Source organism: Gigantopelta aegis, chromosome 10, assembly GCF_016097555.1.
Source record: "Gigantopelta aegis isolate Gae_Host chromosome 10, Gae_host_genome, whole genome shotgun sequence".
Taxonomy (NCBI): Eukaryota; Metazoa; Mollusca; class Gastropoda; order Neomphalida; family Peltospiridae; genus Gigantopelta; species Gigantopelta aegis.
In genome coordinates, this window is record NC_054708.1 from 34,602,913 (window position 1) to 34,622,704 (window position 19,792).

The window sequence follows — 19,792 nt, forward strand, 5'->3', positions numbered from 1 at the left end:
CTATTTTCTGTTCCAACCAGTGGTCCACAACTGGTTCATCAAAGGCCATGGTATGTGCTGTCCTGTCTGTGGGAAAATGCATATAAAAGACCCCTTGCTGCTTATCGGAAAGGTAACAAACTTTACTTTCTTTTATTATTGTGTGCACATTAGTTTTTAACCAACAAAGAACATTCATCTGTGTTCTATGTGCAATTACAACACCAATTGGTGGGCCCTTTGTGCTATTTCTCATTCCAGCTAGTGCACCACGATTGGTATATCAAAAATTGTGGTATGTGCTATCCTGTCTTTGGGATGGTGCATATAAAAAATCCCTTGCTACTAATGGAAATTGTAGCAGGTTTCTTCTCTAAGACTATATGTCAAAATTACCAAATGTTTGACATCCAACAGCTGATGATAAATAAATCAATATGCTCTAGTGGTGTCGTTAAACCCCCCAAAACAACAACAACAAGATGCAACAAACACTCAGCATTTGCCCCTGAATCGTCCCTTGAAATGTATATTAAGAGCACGAAGAGACTGTAGCCCAAGTCGTCTGCCATTCCAGAGCTAAGGTGGACACTTGGACAGTTCTTTTTTTTCTTTCTTTTTAACTTATTTTCGTGCTTATATATCCAATTGAGGTTCAAGGTTGCTGTCCTGGGCACACACCTCAGCTATCTGGGCTGTCTATCCAGGACAGTGGGTTAGTTGTTGATTGTTAGTGATTAGTGAGCGAGAAGAGGGTGTAGTGGCCTTACACCTACCCACTGAGTTACTAAAACTCGCTTTGAGTAGGAGCCGGTATCAGGCTGCGAACATTGTACCTACCAGCCTTATGTCCGATGGCTTAACCACGATGCCACCGAGGCCAGTTGGACAGTTCTAATCTCTCCCTGTCGTTAGAGACAACTCTTCAACAAAAAAACTACAATTTCTGCCTACCACCAACTGGAACAAATATTCCTGTTCTGATACAACAAAAATCCTATGTTTGACGCTAAATACCTTTATATTTCTTACTGGGGTTTGAGGGAATTTTGTTTATGAATGTATATTAAATGTTGATATTACCCGGTACATGTATTATTATTATTATTATTATTATTATTATTATTATTATTATTGAGTATTTTTTAGTTCTTTGTAATCTTTGATAACAAATGTTTCTAATATTAATAATTAATACACACACTACAGGACGAAACCTGACAGCACCTACATACATGTATATATTTAACAGACACATTGTTGAAAGTTGTTTTTTATTGTTGTATTCGAGTAAAAATCGTTTCCCTACTTGGTGGTAGGCAGAAATCTCACACTTTCATTATAGGGTTGTTTCTAACAGCTGGAAGTGATTATAACTGTCCAAATGTCCATCGGGCTCTCAAACAGCAGAGACCTTGGCCTAGTGAGACTAAAACCCACCGTTTCACATGAAGCTAGTCAAATTACAACACTACAAAGATGTTCATTCCACACTTTAATATGCATGTACTGGTATATAAACTACTTACTAGATGAGAAAAGATATACAGTGAAACTCCTCTAAACCAGACACTCTCGAGACCAAGTAAAAAGTCCAGTTTTAAGAGGTATCCGTTTTACACAGGTTCTCTTCTGCACAGATATTAAAAAAGGGACTATGAAAAATGTCCGGTTTTGAGGGAATTCCGGTTTATAGAGGGTCCGGTTTTGCGGGAATTCCGGTTTACAGAGGGTCCTGTTTTGAGGGAATTCCGGTTTACAGAAGGTCCGGTTTTGAGGGAATTCCGGTTTACAGAAGGTCCCGTTTTGAGGGAATTCCAGTTTACAGAGGGTCCTGTTTTGAGGGAATTCCGGTTTACAGAGGGTCCTGTTTTGAGGGAATTCCGGTTTACAGAGGGTCCGGTTTTGAAGGAATTCTGGTTTACAGAGGGTCCGGTTTTGAGGGAATTCCGGTTTACAGAAGGTCCAGTTTTGAGGGAATTCCAGTTTACAGAGGGTCCGGTTTTGAGGGAATTCCGGTTTACAGAGGGTCCGGTTTTGAGGGAATTCCGGTTTACAGAAGGTCCGGTTTTGAGGGAATTCCAGTTTACAGAGGGTCCGGTTTTAAGGGAATTCCAGTTTACAGAGGGTCCGGTTTTAAGGGAATTCCGGTTTACAGAGGGTCCAGTTTTGAGGGAATTCCGGTTTACAGAGGGTCCGGTTTTGAGACGTTTCACTGTATATAGTATAATAAAAAATATCTTATTTGTTCAGCATGTAAACAGACAGTAATTTATGTTTGTGCATGAGCAGAAAACATTCAGTACAGTTTCATACTTTCAGTATATGAAAGCTGATTAAACCCCCAAATGTAACAGAAATATGATTTTGTACACAGCAGTGAAAAGTTTTGTAAACAAAGCTATAATTTTCTTCATTACAGAATGTGACTGTCCAAACATTTTCTGATGCCATATAATATGACCATGAACAATGGACAATGTTTTTCATAACATCTGAATGAAATTCACATTATTTCTCCATTTGGCAAACTAGCTGTATGTTTAACACAGACACTCCTCAAGTTAGGCAAACTGACAGTATGTTACACACACACACCTTCAGTGAGCCTACATCAAAGTCTATTAAACACTCCTCAAGTTAGGCAAACTGACAGTATGTTATACACACACCCCTTCAGTGAGCCTACATCAAAGTCTATTAAACACTCCTCAAGTTAGGCAAACTGACAGTACGTTATACACACACACCTTCAGTGAGCCTACATCAAAGTCTATTAAACACTCCTCAAGTTAGGCAAACAGACAGTATGTTACACACACACACCTTCAGTGATCCTACAAGGTCTATTAAACACTCCTCAAGTCAGGAAAACTGACAGTATGTTACACACACACACCTTCAGTGATCCTATAAGGTCTATTAAACACTCCTCAAGTCAGGAAAACTGACAGTACATTACACACACTCATACCTTCAGTGAGCCAACAACAAGGTCTATTAAACACTCCTCAAGACAGGAAAACTGACAGTACATTACACACACTCTCCTCCAGCAAGTCAATTCTATTCACAGAATGTGACTGTCCAAACATTTTCTGATGCCATATAATATGACCATGAACAATGGACAATGTTTTTCATAACATCTGAATGAAATTCACATTATTTCTCCATTTGGCAAACTAGCTGTATGTTTAACACAAACACTCCTCAAGTTAGGCTAACTGACAGTATGTTACACACACACACACCTTCAGTGGCTTACAACAAGTTCTATTAAACACTCCTCAAGTCAGGAAAACTGACAGTACATTACACACACACACACCTTCAGTGGCTTACAAGTTCTATTAAACACTCCTCAAGTCAGGAAAACTGACAGTACATTACACACACACACACCTTCAGTGGCTTACAACAAGTTCTATTAAACACTCCTCAAGTCAGGAAAACTGACAGTACATTACACACACTCACACCTTCAGTGAGCCAACAACAAGGTCTATTAAACACTCCTCAAGACAGGAAAACTGACAGTACATTACACACACTCTCCTCCAGCAAGTCAATTCTATTCACACACTTCTCTGGTTATTCCACAATAGGTTTTATGCGTACTCTACAAGCTGGATAAACTGAAGGATGTCCAATACAAACACTTCTCTAGTTAGTTAAATAAGTATATTGTGTACATAACACTCCACTCATTAAAAAACCCTGACAATACATCCTATACATCCTATACATCCTGCACAGAACACTCTGCCAGTTACACGAAGTGGCCGTACATTCTACTTGTACGTATGACAATCATCTCAGTTATCGGTCTTGAACATGGCCGTGGGAAACAGGCGGCGACACTTGTGGGTAATGTGTTGCGTGAGGTTGTCCCGTCTGTTGAAGTTACTCCCACACGCGTGACAAACGTATCTGCGCACGTTCTCGTGGAGACTCTTCTTGTGGCGGTATAGATTGCTGGGGTGGGTGAACGACTTCCCGCAATAGTCACACACCAACTCGCGGCGGAATACATCGGCGCTAGTTTGCTTTCCGCCCAGCGGGACCCTGCAAAGTAAATAAATAGATCTGTACCTGTGAGATCTACACACACACACAAGAAGAAGTGGAACAAGATTAAGACAACAGTTTACTGGCTATATCAACATCATCAACATGTATTGCATCAAGTATATAGTAACGACATACCAATTACATTCAGTAAGAAAGAAAGAAATGTTTTATTTAACGACACACTCAACACATTTTTATTTATGGTTATATGGCGTCTAACATATGGTTAAGGACCACACAGATATTGAGAGAGGAAACCCGCTGTTGCCACTTTATGGGCTACTCTTTTTCAATTGGCAGCAAGGGATCTTTTATAGGCATCATCCCACATACCACGGCCTTTGATAAACCAGTCGTGGTGCACTGGCCGCAATGAGAAATAGCCCAATGGGCCTACCAATGGGGATTGATCCCGCACCGACCACACATCGAGCGAGCGCTGTACCACTGGGCTAAGTCCCGCCCCAACATTCAGTACGATTTAGTCCAAGAGCATCTACAGTGCAGTTTACAAAAAGAAAGAAAGAAAAAGAATCATGGCACAATAATATTGGGTCTTCCAGGGAGACGAAAAAAATAGAACTTCTAAACTAAAATGATACATTTGTTTCTTAATTCTCGTGGGAAGGGGACTGCCAGTTCCTTCCCCACTTTTTCAGGCGTCCATTGATTTATAGAGTAATCCCCACCCATCCCTACACACTGGAACCTTTCACTATAAAATATATATATCTTGAAGGTAAATATGGGTTTTCATTTCATGTCAGGCACGTTAAAGTTAAAGTTAAAGTTTTTGTTTGTTTAACGACACCACTAGAGCACACTGATTTATTAATCAATGGCTATTGGATGTCAGGCATGTGTGCAAAGGGGACTTTTGGGGGTTGAAACACCAAGCAAATATTATTATTATTTTTTTTTTTAAATATATTTTCCAGGTGAGCATAACCCACTCCTCTCTAAAACCTTCATGCACAAGTCTAGCCCCATCTCCCCATCACACGTGCCTGCATGTTTGACAAAGCAATGATAACTAGAAGAGGACATGCCTGGGCGGATGTGTAGCAGTGCAGACTGCAGTGTCTAGTGAGGTTTTCTCTCCGATTGAACTGCTTGCCACACTGGGGACACGGGTACATAACTCGCTGGTGCACACTCTTGCGGTGTCTATGCATGTTACTAGAATCGGTGAACACTTTTCCGCAGACCTTACAAACATATGGGCCGTGGAGTTTGTTCGCGCAAGCCACACCCCGACGTTCTGCCAACCAAATCTCTCTACCGTGTCTGCAAGAGAAGAATGGTGTAGATACAGTGAAACCGGCTTAAACAGAATATACTGTTTGAGTTGCTCAAAAATTATTTTAGCAATTTGAAAAAAAATCCTAATTGAAATGTTTAGCCAAATAAATTGTTACCAGTAGCCCTAAATAAAATGCAATAAAATAATGACTCCTTAACAGGTGCGTGTGCAAAGGGGGGGTGGGGTTGTCAAAAAACCCTGCTCCAAGCAAATTTTCTTCTTTTTAATGTATTTTCTGATGCAGCATGATTGACCCTCCCCCCTAAAAAGGTTCCCCTTGTATAATTTTCTGCACACGCACCTGCTTAAAAATGATAATATTTGAATTACTTTTTGGCAAAATATGTTTCAAAATGGACTTAATTTATACTGGTGGTGGTGTTGTGATTAATGTTTAATGAAGTAGGGACTGGGTTCTCATCTTGACATGGTTACTGCAGCCATTGCAAAATAACTGTTTTTAATTTAAGTACAGTTTACTGTGTAGGTTATATGTATAGCTCATATAAGGGAGACCACTCGGCTGTGTTGATATTTATATTCGTAAGGAAATTAAATATGTTTTGAAGGAAGCTGTACTATTTATTAAAACTTATTTAACAGCACAATGGGGAAGTGTAGGACCACCATAATGAACTTTTCTCTCTAACAACTGACAGTTAATTCATCCACAACTGACAGCCCAGATAGGCCTTAATCAGGGAGCTTCGATACAAGCTGTAAAATCAAGTTCAAATGAAATTAACTTTATTCATATTTAGTGATATATGACAAATGATAGTTGGAAACCCTAAAAACTATATCTTCAAACTCACTTTTATATTTACACACTTTTACACTGTTATAAGCAAATATAAAGCAAAATATCTGAAAAGGTTTAGACTTCCTACACCAGTGTAGGTAAAAGACAAAAACAAGCATGGTGCTTATAAAACTTTTACAGTCTAGACTGAAGATTCCAAAATTCAAATAGTCCGAGACTAACACCATGGTAATCCCATACAAATTATATGCAGCTGACGTCATTAAAGATTTGAGACTCAAGACTAATAGATCTGAGTATAGACTAAAGTTTTATAAGCACGGGCTCAGTGTTTAAAGTCCGAACCAAATTGTTAACAACTACAATAAATTACTCTCCTACCTTTAATTACCATTAGATTTTATCCACTTTTTGTCCAAACATACAGACTGTAACGATGTCACCAATATCAAGTTTGCTTTGATTGCATAGGGCAAAATACATTAAATTTTTCATCGTCTGCCTTTTTTTTGTGTGTGGAATACTCTTCAAGGGTGTATACTACCAAATCAAATCCCATAGACGACAATAGTAACATATGTGTCTAAAACTCGACATAAATGCCACAGATATAAATACTACCACCCCTCACACTTAAAGTGAATCAGAAAAAATTGGGGGTCAAGCTGCTCGTTTCTGAGATAATGGGTAGCATCTATGACTACCCTAGTTCCGCACAAAATTCGAGTACTTTTTTTTTACAGGTACCCAATACATGTTTCAAGCACAAGGCTACTTGACACATTGGTACTAGATGAAATAAAATTGCATTTTTTTTTTTACCCAGATGAAACAACCAACACACTCACATTTATAACCAATCACAGGACTTGTGGTGTTCACTTCTCTATCAAAAGTTGGGTGCACCTCCAACTTTGACCCAGCCGGAAGTTATTTGGTCTAGTACTACCTCAAGAGGGATGGAAGTCTCCTAAGTATGTGACATAATTAATTTGATGTTATGATAAGTGCGTTAACCCTAGCGCATGTCATGACATTGTTAGATTACGTCATATTGACCCAACTCTCTTGAAGAGTATTCCATAAATGAGCAAAATGGCAGACAGAAAACTGCATGTATTTTGCTGTATGTAATCTCAGCGAAGTTGATATCGGTTACGCCGTTACAGTTTCGTATGGAATTTGTGTCACTGTAATGGGGTTTTTCACGACTTGTGTGTGGACAAAATTTGGGGGAACTCTAATGGTAATTAAAGGTAGGGGAGTAATTTATCGTAGTTGTTAACAATTCAGTTCGGACTTTGGGAATTCATACACGTTACAAAAGTGGCATGTACATTTAAGATGGCTAAATGCTCATGGACATTTAACTGGTACCATCATCTTCTGTCATATCACATTCATCTGATGCTATGTGCAAAACACCAGTCCTCCTGGACATACCTTAGCTCTGAATGGAAATCCATGTACATGTGCCACTGGGTGAAGCCAATACATAACATGGTAACATTGCATTACAGTCAGGTCACATCCAAGTGTAACGAGCATTCTGAGAATACTGCAAAAGCAATACATGTCCCCTACCGGACACAACAAAAGCAATACATGTCCCCTATCGGACACAACAAAAGCAATACATGTCCCATACCGGACACAACAAAAGCAATACATGTCCCATACCGGACACAACAAAAGCAATGCATGTCCCATACCGGACACAACAAAAGCAATACATGTCCCCTACCGGACACAACAAAAGCAATACATGTCCCCTACCGGACACAACAAAAGCAATACATGTCCCCTACCGGACACAACAAAAGCAATACATGTCCCCTACCGGACACAACAAAAGCAATACATGTCCCCTACCGGACACAACAAAAGCAATACATGTCCCCTACCGGACACAACAAAAGCAATACATGTCCCCTACCGGACACAACAAAAGCAATACATGTCCCCTACCGGACACAACAAAAGCAATACATGTCCCCTGTCGGACACAACAAAAGCAATACATGTCCCCTGTCGGACACAACAAAAGCAATACATGTCCCCTACCGGACACAACAAAAGCAATACATGTCCCCTACCGGACACAACAAAAGCAATACATGTCCCCTACCGGACACAACAAAAGCAATACATGTCCCCTACCGGACACAACAAAAGCAATACATGTCCCCTACCGGACACAACAAAAGCAATACATGTCCCCTACATCCCCTACCGGACACAACAAAAGCAATACATGTCCCCTACCGGACACAACAAAAGCAATACATGTCCCCTGTCGGACACAACAAAAGCAATACATGTCCCCTGTCGGACACAACAAAAGCAATACATGTCCCCTACCGGACACAACAAAAGCAATACATGTCCCCTACCGGACACAACAAAAGCAATACATGTCCCCTATCGGACACAACAAAAGCAATACATGTCCCCTACCGGACACAACAAAAGCAATACATGTCCCCTATCGGACACAACAAAAGCAATACATGTCCCCTACCGGACACAACAAAAGCAATACTATCGGACACAACAAAAGCAATACATGTCCCCTACCGGACACAACAAAAGCAATACATGTCCCCTACCGGACACAACAAAAGCAATACATGTCCCCTACCGGACACAACAAAAGCAATACATGTCCCCTACCGGACACAACAAAAGCAATACATGTCCCCTACCGGACACAACAAAAGCAATACATGTCCCCTACCGGACACAACAAAAGCAATACATGTCCCCTACCGGACACAACAAAAGCAATACATGTCCCCTACCGGACACAACAAAAGCAATACATGTCCCCTACCGGACACAACAAAAGCAATACATGTCCCCTACCGGACACAACAAAAGCAATACATGTCCCCTACCGGACACAACAAAAGCAATACATGTCCCCTACCGGACACAACAAAAGCAATACATGTCCTCTATCGGACACAACAAAAGCAATACATGTCCCCTACCGGACACAACAAAAGCAATACATGTCCCCTACCGGACACAACAAAAGCACAATACATGTCCCCTACCGGACACAACAAAAGCAATACATGTCCCCTACCGGACACAACAAAAGCAATACATGTCCCCTGTCGGACACAACAAAAGCAATACATGTCCCCTACCGGACACAACAAAAGCAATACATGTCCCCTACCGGACACAACAAAAGCAATACATGTCCCCTATCGGACACAACAAAAGCAATACATGTCCCCTATCGGACACAACAAAAGCAATACATGTCCCCTACCGGACACAACAAAAGCAATACATGTCCCCTATCGGACACAACAAAAGCAATACATGTCCCCTGTCGGACACAACAAATGTTTGTATCTCCTAAGTGCAAGGGGCAGGATGTAGCCTAGTGGTAGAGCACACGCTTGATGCATGGTCGGTTTGGGATCGATCCCCGTTGGTGGGCCCATTGAGCTATTTCTCGTTCCAGCCAGTGCACCACAACTGGTATATCAAAGGCCGTTGTATGTGCTACCTTATCTGTGAGATGGTGCATATAAAAGATCCCTTGCTGCTAATGGGAAAGAGTAGTCCATTGTATGGCAGCAGCGGGTTTCCTCTCTCATTATCTGAGTGGTCTGACGCCATATAACCTTAATTAAAATGTGTTGAGTAGGTCGCTAAATAAAACATTCCTTCCTTCCTAAGTTCAAGGGCTATAACTCTGAAAAATGTGTAAATTGCCATGAAAGTCAAACTTTCATCACCTGTCGCTCTAACAGTACATGATAAAGCTATACACAAAATTTCAGCTCGATATCTTAAGGCAGTGTGAAAAAAACATGCGCAAAACAAATTTTCATATCTCCTAAGTTAAAGGGCCATAACTCTGTGAAAAATGGGTAAATCGCAATGAAAGTCAAATTTGATTTATAACAGTACATGATATATATCCAAAAGTTCAGCTCAAAATCTCAAGGCATTGTAAAACAAATAACTATATATGGGACAGACCGAAAGACGGAGATGAAATCTATAGACCCCTCCAGTTGGACTGGTATGGGACTAATACACTGCTCCCCCATCCTTCCATGAGATCTATCCTTTGATGTGGTGTCACAGGGCTTCTAGAATTTTCATAAAATCCACTAGCCATGGGATCAGCGATTTTAAATTGACTAGCCCTACTTTACTGTATGTTAATACAATTTACTAAATAATAGTAAAAATCGGATATGTCACCTAAAGAGAGAGAGATATAGCTTAAAAACACTAACATTGGGCATAGGGGGTAGGAAGCAGTAGTTATTTACTAGCCCAAAATTGAATATCACTAGCCATGGGATAATCTAGAAACCCTGAGTGAGGGAAGAGCTGTTAACCCGTACAAGTTTCAAGCGTCAGGGTCACCCTAAATATGGTGTCCAGGTTGGGCTTCAGCTGACACCCTGGTATCTACAGAAACAAATATCTTTATTTATTTTTATAGATATTTATTTTAAGACCTATGGTAACAATAGGTTTCACAAATGATATTTATGATATATTTTCCTGATCAAACATTTTTTAGATGTTTTGACACAAGTTAGGCCTAGCTATTGTCCTTCCCCAGGGAATGCCTTTTTCCATTGTATTGAATTTACTACAAGTTATTTATTTCTGAGCCGACTGATTTCTAAATTGCACACAAAAAGAAGTTTTTATTTATTTTATTTTTTCCAGAGCACCTTTACTTTTCTTCTTATGTCAAACCAATGTGAAATTATTTACAAAACACATTTTTGTAGGACTATAAGTATTCATTATAATTAATTTCACAATGTAACAAAAACACCATTCAGACAATCCTATCGTTTTATTTGTTAGACAAGAACGTTCGGAATATACTAGGGTCTCAACAATTTGCTGTATCTATGTGTATGACACTGTTTGTGTTTGTGTGTGTGTGTGTCTGTGTGTGTGACACTGTATCTGTGTGTGTCTGTCAGTCTATGTGTGTGCATGTGTGTGTGTGTGTGTGTGACACTGTGTGTCTGTATGCATGTGTGTCTATGTATGTGTTTGTGTGTCTGTGTGCATGTGCGTGTCTGTCCGTGTGTGTGTGTCTGTGTGCATCTGTGTGCATGTGTGTGTGTGCATGCCTGCATGTGTGGTGTGGTGTGGTGTGGTGTGTGTGTGTCTATGTGTGCATCTGTGTGTGTGTGTCTGTGTGTGCATCTGTCTGTGTGTTTGTGTAAGATCTGACTTCTTGAATGTGAGAATGTGATTTTTAAACAAAACAACTTAGTCTCAGGTCTTGCCTGTGTTAAGAAAGCAATGCCAACCGGAGCCTCAGCTTGTGTTATGAACACTCAAGGTGGACAGGTCAGTGGGTAGAAGCCATTGTAGCCTGGTGGTGCGGTCAACCTAACAAGCTCTTAAAGTGCTGAATTGTTGAGATACTGGACCACAAGTCTGGAGACCAATCACCTACAATACCATGCATCAAATTGCTTCCTTCCATCAAATAACAATCATAATGGTTTTAAAAAATCACATTTATTTTCACAAAAACACATATTATGACCAAAGTCAGTTGTTAAAATTTTTATATGTATTCAAAAGGAAATGTGGGGTGCTGTTAAACATTCATTCATTCATTCATTCATTCATTCATTCATTCATTCATTCATTCATTCATTCGAAGGGGAAAAAAGTTCAAATACTTTTAAAAACAATTCATATCGTACACATACATACTCAAAACTACAATAAAAACCAAACAAGTACATACAACTTGCGTAGACAAATTATAATTACTTGTCTTCTATTCAGAAGTGTCCATTCTAAGCTGTGCACATAAAGCATAAACAGCACTTGCAATGACAGAACACCTCTGGAATAGCAAAGGGAATTTTAAGTTTCATGACATTATTTCAAGTACATGTAAATGCAATTCTATATAAATGCATTTGGTGCCGTGGGGTGGGGGGAGGGAGCAGGATTTAGCTCAGTTGGTTGAGAGCTCACTTGAGGTGCTGGTGTCGCAGGATCGAACCACCTCGGTGGATCCATTCAACTGATTGGATGTTTTCTCATTCCAACCAGTATACCACAACTAGTTACTTTTCTGTCTGTGAAAGTGCCTATAAAAGATCCCTTGCTGCACTGGTGAAAAATGTAGCAGGTTTCCTCTAATGACTACTTGTCAGAATTTCCAAATGTTTGACATCCAATAGCCGATGATTAATTAATCAATGTGCTCTAGCGATGTCATTAAATAAAACAAACTTTAACTTTTAATTTTTTGTTACACAGGAACTTTTTCTGCGAGTATACAACAGGTTCTTTAACACTGCTGACAATGTTTTTGTGTGTGACCTAGATTGAGTGAACAGCTGACGTAAATCGACATCTGTTGCATCAAGGGAAGAAAACTAAACACTAATTTTCCCAACATGAAAGTAATTCCACCATTTGTTTTACTAGTCTACATGTGCTTTGTGAAAGCAGACCGGCCTCGGTGGCGTCGTGGCAGGCCATCGGTCTACAGGCTGGTAGGTACTGGGTTCGGATCCCAGTCGAGGCATGGAATTTTTAATCAATCCAGATACCAACTCCAAACCCTGAGTGAGTGCTCCGCAAGGCTCAATGGGTAGGTGTAAACCACTTGCACCGACCAGTGATCCATAACTGGTTCAACAAAGGCCATGGTTTGTGCTATCCTGCCTGTGGGAAGCGCAAAGAAAAAATCCCTTGCTGCCTGTCGTAAAAGAGTAGCCTATGTGGCGACAGTGGGTTTCCTCTAAAAAAATCCGTGTAGTCCTTAACCATATATCTGACGCCATATAACTGTAAATAAAATGTGCTGAGTGCGTCGTTAAATAAAACACTTCTTTCTTGTGAAAGCAATTTTATGCCAAAGAAACCAAAATCGGATAAAAGCTGAAAAATAACATCATGTGGGTGCTCTCTTTTAAAATCTTTAACATTAAAAAGCTAGGCCTGCTTGAGATTGCAACTTTAATTTACAAAACGTGTTTCGCTAAGCAATACATGTCCCCTACCAGGCCCAACAAATTTCAGGGGCCATAACTCTATGAAAAATAGGCAAATCATCATGAATGCCAAATGATCTGTAACAGTAATTGATAAAGCTATAAAAAAAATGTTTTATATCTCGTAAATTAAGGGCCATAACTCTGAAAAATGTGTAAATGTCATAAATGTCAAACTTGATCTGTAACAGTATATAATATAGCTATACACACAATTTTAAGTCAATATCTCAAAGCATGGTGAAAAAAACATTTGTAAAACTATATGTGGGACAGACGCAAGTACAGAGAGACAGACAGACAGACAGAAGGACAGAGACAAAACCTATAATCCCCTCTGGTTGGACCGGTAGGAGACTAACAAGACTGAAGAAATATATTTCTAGATTTTTAATGGCATTATTTGGCATTAAGCCATTGGACTTTGCAATTTTCTGGGTTCTGGCTCCTACCTAGAGCACGTTTTAATGACTAAGGTTGATGACAGTCACTTTTCGCTCCCTCGATTTGGCTTTATATTATTCACAATAAATATAACATATGCAATGGTAATTTTTTTATATGATATATTTGACAAATGGTACTTTTTATTTATTTCATCTTTTAAAACTTACTATTTTGTCTAAAATTATGGAAAATAAAAACAAACTAATGTGTATATGGCTCAATCTAGAATTTGGAATTGTTTTGAAAAGGGTCAATTTATGGTAAGTAGACCTGTTTTTATTTTAATGTGGCATTGTTAATAACATAGCTAAGTTTGAATTTGAATGACGTTTGAATTCCAATGTTGTCACTTTGCATCTCTCTACATGGAACAATAAACTGGGTGCATGAAGTACCCATTTTTAGAATGCTGGAAAAATTCCAATGCAAAATTGCTATTTAAATTGTTGTTTTTTTAAAATTACTAATACACCTGAATGTGTTTGAAGAAAATTGTGCAATTAAAAAATTGTACTATTTACAAAATATGAGTATGAAGTGAAATCATGATAAGATTTTATATTTATTGTGTGAGAAACCAAAACAAGAGTGCAAAAAAGCTACTGTCTGTCGACCTTAAGTTGGGAGGTTAAAGGCCAAATGTTACACGGATTTCTCTCTTGTCAACCACTAACAAGTAACCATTAAGCTGGTGTCCCAGATAGCTCAGATGTTCCCCAAACAGGGTGCTTAAAATAATTTGTAAAGGAATCGAATGAAATGACTTTAAAAGTCTATCAACTCTGTGCCAGCTTATGTTACGGACATTACACGTTGGAAATCTTGCGGCCCTACAGGTCCGTTCCGTGTCCATGTTGGATGACGTGTCGCCAGAGATGGTCAGATTGTTTGAACAGGTAGACATGTTACGGACATTACAAGTTGGCCATCTTGAGGCCTGTCAGGTCTGTTTTGTGTCGCTAGAGATAGTCAGATCATTTGAACTGTGTGCCACATTGGATGACATGTCCCCATCGCATCTATTCCATTGTCCGTGTTGAATAACATGTCACTGGAGATGGTCTGACAATTTGAACTGTCTGCCACAATGTAGTCATGTTACAGACATTACAAGTTGACTATCTTGTGACCTGTAAATCCGTTCCGTGTCCGTGCTGAATGACGTGTCGTTGGAGATGGTCCGACCATTTGAACTGTCTGATGCAACATAGACATGTTATGGACATTACAAGTTGACCATCTTGCAGCCCATCAGGTCCACTCCATGTCTGTGTTGGATGATGTGTCGTTGGAGATGGTCCGACTATTTGTCTGCCACAGGGTAGACATGTTACGGACATTACAAGCTGGCCATCTTGCAGCCCATCAGGTCCACTCCATGTCCATGTTGGATGACGTGTCATTGGAGATAGTCAGACCATTTGAACTGTCTGCCACAATGTAGACATGTTACAGACATTACAAGTTGGCCATCTCACGACCTGTCGAATCCGGTTCGTGTCCATGCTGGATGACATGTCTCCGGAGATGGTCTGACCGCTTGAACTGTCTGCCACAGCGCAGACACGTGTGCACTAGGTTTTGGTGCAGACTTTTCCTGTGTCGACTTAGGTTGCTAGGGTCAGTGAAAGTCTGACCACACGTGTCACAGACGTGACGTTTGTAATGACCACGTCCAGAGGGGGTCAGCTTTTGCCAGGTGTCCAGCGAACCAAATGTCCTGCAAGAGAAATGCACGGTTACTGGCAGACTTGTAAGAAGATATGTGTATAGCTAGAGTGACCTAATGTTAACTTAAAACAAGTTGCATGATTGTTACACACAAAAGAAGAAAAGAGCAACGTAATTATGTCAACATGTGTATACGTTTTTCTTCTGAAACTGTAAGCTTTGCACAAGTGTCAAAAACATGCAAACTGACAATGTATGTATAATATATAAATGGGTGAACTTACGAAGCCTGTTTTTCTTACATGTGGGTGTTTAAGCATTGTATATGTATGTAGTTACATGTGTGTAAGACCAAAATAAGCTTCGTAAATTCAGCCAAAATTTTTAAATTCTTAAATATATATAATAAAAACGAATAGCAAGTGAAAAGTGTAAAATAAACAAATCCTTGCCCCTTTAACCTCCTAGATATTTAATATTCAAACTTTCACATACAAATTGTACTTGAAGCCAATAAAAAAGACGTGGAGTTTGTCATGTCAACAGTTATTCAATTAGGCCGAGTATTCTGACGGTAAGAGAGATGGACGGACATTTGGATAGTAATAAACACTCCCTTAGGTTGGTCTCTGACTGTAAGAGGGTGTTAACAACTGTTCACATGTCCGTCTAGCTCTCTTACTGTCAGAGTACTTGGGCTATTAATCAATGTAACAGCCATTCAAGTATAAATAGATAAGAAACCTGTTCACATATCTGTCTAGCTCTAGCTCTAAAGAAACCTCACAGTGCTTGGTATGACACAGATAATCCTTATTACACTTTCTTGTTTGCCGTATAAGATAAATGTTCTGATGATATTCCAAGTCTGCTGGCAAGATGCTTATTACTAAAACACTGATTCTCTCCATTTAACATATGCAATCAAGCTTAGATTTAGCAAGGCTTGTGGTCTATATGTGCACTGTTCGTTACACCGGCATCCCACAGAGTGAAGATAAGGATGGATATCACGGTGAATGGAACCGATTCCCCAACCCTAAATGTTGTATAACAGTAGTCAACACTGAAAACATATATTACAGAATATTAAAGGCATATTGTCATAGACACTGACCTATTAAATAGCCTAACAAAGTATTACCTAAAAATATATAAATTTGATTTGTCCCTAAATGTACTTTATTCAGCCATCCACTTAGCCACCATACTCCACTTATTAGTGACATTTCGTAAAAATAGTTGAATTATGGCAATGGTCTATAATTCAAAAACTAATATTGTCAACAGGGATGACATGGATTTCACTCCAACGTGGTTCAGTTAAGGTGATGTGATTTGGTTTCAAAATATTCACGTAATTTCCATTTATTATCCATTTTTAGAGAAATAAGGTTCTTAAATCTGTGACAGTATGCCTTTAAATCCTGCTTATACGCAATGTTTCAATGACTACAATTCATGACATTCTACTAAAGTACATCATGATCTCTGACAAATATGTTATGTATTAAGCAGGTGCATATCTAGAATTGTTAATAGGAGGACCATAATAAATGGAAAATTAATTACTCACCAACAATATGAGGGTGGGGGCAACTAAATTCACACCTATTAATGACACAATATTTTTCAGCAAACTACATGTGTATCAAACATAACATACACATATGTACATCTTTCTAATTCCAAACATGTTGAAAAAACCCTTAAAAAGATGACTTGATATAAACTTTATTTTCAGAAATTCCAACAGCAGAATAGCTTGAATTATGTACATGTAGTGAGTAAATTGGTTACATCCATAAATCTATGACATATTATACTAAATAACACTTTTAAAACCAATGATGACCGAGTTAGAGCATTGTTATACTACATGTGTATCCGTCTGTATTTAGTGTAGTAGAGTCACAGACCACTCACACATAGAACGAAACAACAAATAATTATTTATAATACTTTTTAATTAAGAAGACGAACACAAACATGAAAACAAAGGAAGGAGGAAGGTGAAGGAGAAAAAGAAGAAGGGGAAAAAAGGAGTAAGGGGAACGAGAAGAAAACAAAGGAAGTGGAGGACAAAAAGAAGAATAGGTTAAACAGCACAGGCCCAGCATTGTTAGTGAATCAGGGAATTACACTTTCAATTTTCATTGAGGATACAACTAGTTCATAATTCCCAACCTGATCTATCTTGTTTTCAGCCTTTATGAACAATTAACTTATGATTTTCATATTGCAGTGTGTCTAATTCAAATCTTTGTCTGCAATGATCATGATGGTAAATTATTTTAATTCCTAACAAAACAAAAAATGGGTAAAAAATCCACCCAAGTTCAAACCAGCAAATGGCTTTGTTAAAGAAGCTTCTCCCATTAAATATGTTATACATTTCTGTCAAAAATAGTTCCTTGTTTGAAATGTTATTTGGACACAGCTTTGAGTGCAACCGGACATCCCATTGTTTACAGAAGCTACATGTACATATTCTTGGAGCCTGTATTGGTGCATGCTATATGAATGACAATCCTCCTAGCAGTTGAGTAAAAACCCTACATCATGGTCAAACCAGCTCTCCTATAGACAAAGCATCTACCAGCAATGCTGCAAACACTCATGATTCTGTCATAATTTCTTTTGGACTCTGTTTTATTTACAGATATGATGTTGAGTATATTAATGGTAAATCATAATCGTCATGAAAGTTATGGCTTCTTTTACACATGTTTTGAATGTCACATTGTCCAGGTGTATTACTGGTAGGTAGATTAACACATACAATTGTCAATCTTCTCAAAGAAAAGACCTTCCTTTAATAAATGTCACACATTACAGAGTGTTAAAATTAAACTGTTACAGTGTTAGTATCAGCACACATATGTATATATTTATAAGAAAACAATGTATAAACAATTTTTAAAAAACATCTTCATAAACTTCTTATACAATCAGTATTTTTTTAATGTTTGTTTTTATTTCACCATTTTTTTTTAATAAAAATGTTTTGGGGGTACACATCAACATTCACATTATAACAGTCATTTTCTATTAGTTTTAAGTTGACACTAACACTATAACACTATACTGTACTTGTGTTCCAAATAAATCATGACAAACAAACCACAATTTAAAAAAAATATTATCACAATAACATTTGTTATGAACTATAACCTTTGTAATATTATTTCAACTCTCTTTGGATCCATTTTAAAGTGGGTGCAGTACTTGAGCTAATTTCATTGGACAGTGTTGCTTAGGTGTTATCATTATCATGGTGCAGCCAGTGACATGTCTTAAAATTGACCTCGCCGTGTAATAGGACAAATCTCACAGCTGTACTCTTCAAGTTCAACAGGTATGTAAAAAACCATAATACTTGCAGTGTTGAAAACATACACAAGTCAAGTCGCACAGTGTCTGAATTCTCCTTCCAGATTAATCTGATGTATATGCACAATAAGATCAGCTAGGGATGTCAAATTCATTTATAAACAAAACTTGAATTCACAAATTAAAAACTTTATACTATTATACCATCAAGGTAAGTCTCCAGCATTTCAAATCCAATCCAGTTTACTCCATGAAAATTAGTTGATACATTGAAAAAAAAAACCCAAATCAAAACATAATAAATAAATAAAATGATAAAAATGAAATGAAATAAAAAGCTGGAGCGTCACATCCCTGTTACAGTGTTAGATATTAGTTGGTTACAAATAGCTTGCAATCAGTTAGCAATATATTTTTCATGAAATCGTCCGAGATGAATAAACCAGTATCCAGACTACAAGCTCTTGTATCATACAGCAATTCCACCAGCCTCCACCTGGCTTTTGATGAGTAGGATTTTCATCTGTCCTGGACAGATCGACCCTGGCCATGAGCCGTCAGCTATTTGCGAGTTTGGTCACAGATCTTGCTGCTCATGTGGGCCACCAGATGGCCCTTCTGTGCGAAGAGCCTGCCACACCAGGGACATGCGTAGTTGCGAACCTTCTGGTGGATAAAGCGATGGTGTCGTCTCAGATTGTTTTTGTCTGTGTAAGTTTTGTGACAGAGTGAGCATGTGTAGTCTGAAACGGGTTGAGAAGCCACACTTGCCAGGCCTCTAATCCTTAGTGGGTGTCTGAATCCAGATACATACCTGAAAGATATAAACAGGCAAAATATCTTTAATGTGCAATTCACTCTGTTACAGTCATTTTTCATTGTCTGCTGTTATATTTCAGACAATTGTGTATCAAGTTCTTTAACATAGTTAAATAACAGATACTCTAATCCAGTTTTAGTTGAGACACCAAACTAAATCAGTTTATTCAACGTGAGCATGTGGGTTTGTAACATTTTGTGAAAGAAGCTTGATGACTACACTAGTTAATCCGATTTCAGTTGAGACACAGAGACACAAAACCCCTGATTTATTCAGCGTGATCATGTGGGTTTGTAACATTTTGTGAAAGAAGCTTGATGACTACACTAGTTAATCCGATTTCAGTTGAGACGCAGAGACACAAAACCCCTGAT

At 38.6% G+C, this 19,792-nt stretch overlaps 1 protein-coding gene across 6 annotated transcripts in view; it reads right to left on the reverse strand.

Annotated features, from left to right (window-relative positions):
* LOC121382870 (zinc finger and SCAN domain-containing protein 10-like) overlaps nucleotides 1–19,792 on the reverse strand; it is a 110,648-nt gene that overhangs the window by 19,869 nt on the left and 70,987 nt on the right. Inside the window, exon 5 of one of the 6 annotated variants that reach the window (XM_041512521.1) lies at nucleotides 2,098–4,047. The exons of 2 other annotated variants lie outside the window; for them this stretch is intronic. In XM_041512521.1, the coding sequence (XP_041368455.1) occupies nucleotides 3,798–4,047 (250 nt within the window). In that variant the 3' untranslated portion in view covers nucleotides 2,098–3,797. Of the gene's footprint in view, nucleotides 1–2,097; nucleotides 4,048–4,405; nucleotides 5,341–13,395; nucleotides 15,315–16,985; nucleotides 19,413–19,792 lie in introns of those variants that run through there. 3 more of the 6 variants (XM_041512513.1, XM_041512518.1, XM_041512520.1) reach the window with 3 other exon arrangements.